Here is a 6,563-nt window from a genome sequence, read left to right on the forward strand (position 1 = left end):
CTGTGACTGCTGGAATCCCCTGTGGCCGTACCCGTCCAGCTTGTATTGGACTGTGCCAGGGAGCAGCCTATAATGCCAAATAATAGATGCCAAATGCTGGCACCAACCACTCATTATTCTCTTTTTACTTGCCTTATGGACAGCATGGGATGTTTTTTTCTGCCTTGCTTTGACACAGATGTTGCCCTTCAGCTCTGTATATACTGCACTGTATTGTACTGTACTGTACTGTACAGGTGTTGTTGTTTGGAATTGAGTTATCTGACACAGCCATGATTGTCGCAGCAACACCAATGTGGCACTGCTACTTCTGGAGGTTTAGATGGAGTAGATACAACAATAACACTTCTCACACAAGTAATAAGTCCCATGGTGCTGCTGCCTAAATAAAAGAACAAGGCACAGACTGCAAGTTCACTGCAATGTTTCCCTCTGCAATCCCTCGAGCTCCCATCATCTCCTCAAAACAGCTCTGATGAAGGAAAACTGGGAATTTAACCACAGTAAGAAAAGAACAATTACATCTTAGATTCCTCTGAATAATTCATAAGTCATTGTTGTGTGTGGGACACAGCACGAACGTACGTGTGTGTGTGTGTGTGTGTGTGAAAGAAGCAGGGCAATCCCTCAGAAACAACGCGACTGTGTTAGATTTGCGGTCTCAAAGTTGTACTTTTTAAAAAAGATTTATAAACAGTTATTGGTTTCAACTGGGTCGAGATCTGGTAGCGACGGGGAGGGGGCCAGGAGATGGCTCCACAGTGCCACTATGTGGTAAAAACAAAGCAAAAGAAAAACAAAACAACACACATGGTGTTTCCTCTTTTATTTCAAATATACCTGTACAACACTACAGCAGCATTTACATCAACATAAAAAAAATATTACAAAATGATACTGGCAGCTCCCATTTAACAGCCAGCAACATATTTATTCTTTATAACGCAGACTCACATAAGCATAAAGCGTGCAAATACAGCACATGTAAAAAGCTCTGTGGATCATGTGCAGTGGTTTTAGGGATATCCAAACCGGACTTTAGAGGAGTGAGGGATAAAATAAGTAGGGTTTACATAATGTGTCTGTGTGTAACATAGTTTTACATCAATATTTAATGACACAGAAACCCAGCTGGCCGAGACTATATTTACTGTCTGGACCTGCTGGTGTGAAGGGGGAGGGTCACTATTCTTGTCACACATGGGTATGTGTCTATCCTGTCCAGGCGCCCACACTGGTCTTGATCCTGTTTATAGAACTGCTATTTATTAAAGGACATTATAAAGTATTCTTGGCACTTAACTCTGAATCTCTAAACAATTTTACCTTTCTGTACACTCGCATCTCAATTTAGAAATACTGAACAAAAAAGCACCAAGTTTGTCGACTCCTGCACAGATGTTTTATCTTTTCTAGAGGGAATGATCACTGTGATTGTCGGCTGCTGTCCAACATTCTCAGTCCTTCTTTTCCATCTCAGGAAAAGGCAGCCTCAATCACAAACTAAGTTAATTTGGAGACCACTTTCAGCGCAGTGCACCGTGTACTGACTAATCATGATACTGGAGTTATTTTTAAAAACAACTTATAACTAAAATAACAGTGTCTGGAGCTGCTGCTGCATCCTAACAGTCTCTCAAATTCAAGTCAATAAATTAGGTAAAACTGATCTGTGAGGCCAAAATCTAATTTAAATGAATGGTTAAGGTTAAAGTAACATTTTTTTTCATCAGGTAAAACATCATACATGAGTGTTTGTGCGTGTCACAGTCCCATCCACACTTGCTACAGGCTTTAGTCGGCGTGATTCTAACAGGAATCAGGCTAATTCTTCAACCCGTCACTCCTTTTTCAGCGTTCAGTAGTTCCCTCAAGGATCCATCCCCATACAGACATTCCTGTCTTTGGTCCTCTAAGCTTGTCCTGCAACGGTTGCTCATACTCTTCTCCTCTTCACCGTCTTGTTCTGCCAATCATACATTGATATTCTTCAGCTGTTCATAAGTGAGGAAGAACTGGGGATGGAGTAAAGGAACATATGCAAAAAGAGCAGTGGAACCTTTGTTGAGGAGAAAGGGAACTCTTGGCGTGTACAATGCAGTTGCATGTCCAGAATCCTCCAAAGGGGATTCAATTAAATGAATTATCATCATCATTATTATTTGCCCACACTCAGGGTCCCTTCCATTCTCTCTTACCAGAGGCTCTGAGGCTGTAACCTCACAAGGAGGGAACTGGCCTTTGAATCCTATACATCACTGAGTGAATAACTGAGTTTACCACATTTTGCTGCGGATTTCACCAGCTCTGAATATGTTACATCATCTAGGGTGAATGTAAACAGACTGGTGCACTAATGAGTTGGTTAAAGGATACAATGATGTTCCATGGTCCCAGGCGGAGCCAGTTGGGAAAGAAGCCCTTATAAAGTGCCATGAAGCCCTCAGAGCGCCACGTCTGAAGAGAAAACAAACACGTTAAAAACCCACTTTGTCGCCTTATTATCCTCTAATGATCATCGTGAAGTCCTCTCTGGGCGGTTTAAACTGGGGCTGGGAAATCAGAGACAGCAAGGTTTTATGAATATTAAGGATTGTTACATGACTACTAATACATGTTAAATATTTATTCCAGGAAGCAAAACTCAAATGAGACAGGCACTTCTGTATGTCAGTGCATTGCTGATTATCAACTCTAAGGATCTAATAATGCTGACACTGTTCGCTGCTTTAAATGTGAAAATATTTGCACACTTACAGCAAAAGAGAGAAGGTACTTGTACTTAAAGGGAATTCTACACTTGAAACAAATAATAAAAGAAAAGATCCCAATCTGAAGCTAAGCCTGAGCTATTCTGAGCTCCAAAAACACTGCATCCTACATTTCCTATAATACAACTAATGACATCTTTTTGATAAATCAGAGTACCTGACCCAAATCTTGACAAAACACCAGCTCTTGATTTCAGTCTGATTTATATGTTATAAAATTTGTGGAGTGCTCCTTTAATGAATTATCTACAGAGAACATCTGTTCATTTTCTCCTTTCTTTGTCAGGAGCTCTAACTGACCTGTAGTAAACAGTCCACTGTTCCCTGGTAGAGAGCTACTCCTCTCTGGTTCATCATGCGTGTCCGGACTACGTCCACTGGATTGGAGGCCAACGCCCCGGCCAGACCACACACAAAGCTAGACCTAGGGGAAAACAAAGCACAGGGTGTTTTATGTCTCAAGTCAGAAAGAATCTAATAACAGCCAACATTAGTTGCTATCTTCTCCAGACAGAAAATAAGTAAATAACAGCAATTTTGCTGCTATAAATACACATAAAAGTAGGAGCTTTTTCTGGCTGAAATACAGGCATTAATGCACCCTTGCTCAGATGTCCTTGAATCACTATGTATTTAGAAATAGCTACTACTACAAATGCCGAGTGATGTCTGAAACACAGTACAGTATCTGGCAGCTATTACACATAATTTTTTTTAATGGACATTGGTGCAATTCTAGAGCTTTGATTTGTCATTTTCCAGGTAATTTTTAGCAACGACAGCACATACAGAAGTTACAGGACTCCCCCTTTAATCTTCACTGCGCCTAACATATCAAAACACTGTAAGTAAGTCTTGTGCTGACAAGCAGTTTCCGTCCTGTGATAACATCACATGAGAGGACAGAAAAGGAAGATCTTCACATTACTTGGAAAACTTACAAGAAGTGTGTGTACACTGTGTCCCCCATGTAACCCGACAAGATCAGATGCTTCTTGGTGAGGTCATAAACTGGTAGTTCGACCCCGACCACAATAGCTGCCCGCTGAGCTGTTAGAGAGACGCCCTGAAGCAGAAAGAGAACATTGCAAGATTTAAGGTTGGTATCTGTGCAGCCTGAAACTCAGGGACACAGAGTTCACTGCAAATTAAGCACTTTCCAGGCTCTCTGTACCTTCCACAGCCCTCTTGTCCCTTCCTTCTGGTAGATGTTGATGAAGTTGACCATCATACTGCCCTGGATCACATTTCCCTGAGCCTGCATGCGAATCTGGAGCACAGACAAAGAAAATGGTTCATGAATTTAAAAAGCATGCACAACCAATGCGGAATGCTGTATTAGTCCAGTTTCCACTAGAATGCAAAAGCAAAAATGTTAGTAGGCATAACAAACAAGCACAATGTCCTAAAGCATTTTCTGTGCCCTTGTTTCCAGGAATTTTGCAGCACGTGCTTAACTGCTGTTTGAAGGATAAGTTTGCTGCTTGGCTCTGTTGCAACTTGCCAGACACAGCTATAGGCACAGTGTGATGGAAACACAATGTTCCAAACATGCAGCCTGTAACTTCGTCTCCAGCTTAACAAACACACACTGGAGACAGGACATCATTACTTCTGAACAGGCACGGCACAAAGAGGCTGTGTTCATGCACCCATATCATTTGCAGGACACTGTGTCAAGCCTTTCAGGCTACAGTCTATAAATAATCCACAAATGGGGTCTTGATGGCACTGAGAAGCCTTTCACTCCAAGTGGCTTGCTACCAAAAGATCACACCTACAGCTGTTACAGACTCATACAGAATAATCATATTAATACTGGTGTATTATAAAGTACTAGGATTACAATCTTACTCAAGGCCACTTAAGTAATTACAGTTGTATATACCAAAGCAGCACAAAGTTGGGGGCAGTTGGAAACTTGTCAATCTTGCTCTACAGCTTTACATTATAATTTCATAAGGGAAATACCAAGGAGATGTATGAGCTTGATGTGTGCAAACTGCTACCTTCAGCACATCAGTAGGGTTTGCAATGGAGGAGGAGATGACTCCAGAGAGAACACCACACACAACATTAGTCAGCAATGTCTCATCTGAAACAGGAGAAGAGTGGGAGGCAGGCTGTAAGGCAAGCAATATTTTACACCATGCACGAGGATTTCACAGTTTGTCAATTACAGAAGCACACGCAGTAATAATGAGCTCTTAGTACGACCCAGTGAGGAAACATTTTGAACAGGTCAAATATTTGTGCCTCTAAGGTCACCCGTTCAGAAAGCATGTGGACACGTTTCTGGTTGGGCAGGAATAGCCCAGCAAGTTATGTGTGTGTATGAGAGAGAGACAGAAGGAAACTCACCCTCTGGTCTTTCAACCAGCAGTCGCTTAAAGCTCTGGTAGGTGCCAATTTTTATGGTCCCGTAGGAGGCCTGGCGCAGCATGGCAGGAGCGATCCTGCAAAAGTCAGGTTGATTTTTATTTATTATTATGCTATCTCACAATATTTAATATAAAACATTGCAAAAAAGCACTTCATGGCCTGTTCAATAACAAGAAGACACACACATGGCAAAACAAAGCCACTGTAGACACCACCCCCTCTCAACCCTCAGATGAAGAGAGGTTGAGGTAAAGGTCGTGAGGGACAATGGTTGTTTCAAAAAGATGGAATAGATAACAAAATAAGCTTGGAAGAACCAGAAAGTGGATGGATTTGATCAGTACATCTTCAGTTCGGGTGTAGTGACTACAGGTACAGGTATACAGGTCCACCGTACTCACCCTGAGTACAGAGCCCGCAGCCCCTCCTCGCTGCCGATCCGGACCATAGCGTGGAGCATGCCTCTGTATCGGATCTCTCGGTATTTGCTGTCGCCCACTTGTCCCTGAACTTGAAGGCGAGTCTTAGCCAGGTCGATTGGAAACGTCCCTGTAGCACACGGCAACGGGACACCTCGCGTAAAAACACTGAACCACAGCCAGGAATGGAATAATTAACTGTAACCCGCGCAGCTCGGCCTCCCGCCGTCGCTCCACACCAACTCACCGCATTCCGCCGTCACAGAAGCCAGCCCGCCGAACACAAAGGGCTTCCAGTTCACGTTAGACATGTTCTCCAGGCGCCTACCGAGTGGCAGTGGAAACCGAAGCGGCGAACACAGGTTTCGGGGGGGGGGACAAATAACCAGAGTGCAGCTAGGACTTTAAAATGTGCCGCTGCGCTCCCCCCGCCTGCGGCGTCCGTCCACTCCAGCCCCGCGTCCCTCCTCCTTCCGCCGTCACTCGCCACGCCCTCCCCCCCTGTTACCAGGCAACAGTGACAGCCAGCGGAGACGACGTAAATCATTTTTGCGACAGTATCGTGCAGGTTGTCGTGTAACTGCTTTTAATGATCAGTCTGTCACTCTGGTGGATGGCAAAATAAAGATTTAATAGAAAAACATAAAATGCATGTGTCCCTTCAATTTCCTGACCTAGAAACTGCTCCTTCTCAAAAAAAAAAAAAAAAAAAAAGTTCTAAAAAAAATACCTCATAATACAGACAAAATAGTTATAGCTGAATATTGTATTTGCTGTGTGGATAGTGTGTTATAAATACACACACTGGGATGATTTTGTGGGCTGAAATACAAAGTTTAAATTCATGCACCCCTGATCAGATACCCACACACTGCTCTGTATTTCGAGGCAGATGCTGCTTGAAATACTGAGTTTCACAATGTCTGACAATATGTTGTCAACGCTGTGTTGTGTGTGTGAGAAGCAAGGATGAATGAGGCTACAAATTTGG

General features: G+C 43.0%; 1 protein-coding gene across 1 annotated transcript; it reads right to left on the reverse strand.

Annotated features, from left to right (window-relative positions):
- Window positions 1-811: 811 nt before the first annotated feature.
- Window positions 812-6,013, reverse strand: LOC113172466 (kidney mitochondrial carrier protein 1). Its single transcript, XM_026375438.1, has 9 exons — window positions 5,820-6,013; window positions 5,555-5,702; window positions 5,133-5,227; window positions 4,781-4,866; window positions 3,946-4,041; window positions 3,713-3,837; window positions 3,072-3,195; window positions 2,377-2,457; window positions 812-2,015 (listed from the first exon to the last, which is right to left on the reverse strand). The coding sequence occupies exons 1-9, from the start codon at window positions 5,881-5,883 to the stop codon at window positions 1,974-1,976; spliced, it is 861 nt and encodes a 286-aa protein (XP_026231223.1). The 5' UTR covers window positions 5,884-6,013; the 3' UTR covers window positions 812-1,973.
- Window positions 6,014-6,563: the final 550 nt, after the last annotated feature.

Source organism: Anabas testudineus, chromosome 17, assembly GCF_900324465.2.
Source record: "Anabas testudineus chromosome 17, fAnaTes1.2, whole genome shotgun sequence".
NCBI classification, from domain to species: Eukaryota; Metazoa; Chordata; class Actinopteri; order Anabantiformes; family Anabantidae; genus Anabas; species Anabas testudineus.

What these genes read in the sequence shown, in the direction of transcription:
- LOC113172466 (XM_026375438.1), bottom strand. Translation starts at nt 5,883, where the DNA reads ATGTCTAACGTGAACTGGAAGCCCTTTGTGTTCGGCGGGCTGGCTTCT. An exon ending in TTCTGTGACGGCGGAATGCG is followed by an intron (nt 5,703 to 5,819) that starts GTGAGTTGGTGT and finishes CGTGTGCTACAG; the next exon opens with GGACGTTTCCAATCGACCTG. An exon ending in ACCCTACTGATGTGCTGAAG is followed by an intron (nt 4,042 to 4,780) that starts GTAGCAGTTTGC and finishes TCTGTGCTCCAG; the next exon opens with ATTCGCATGCAGGCTCAGGG.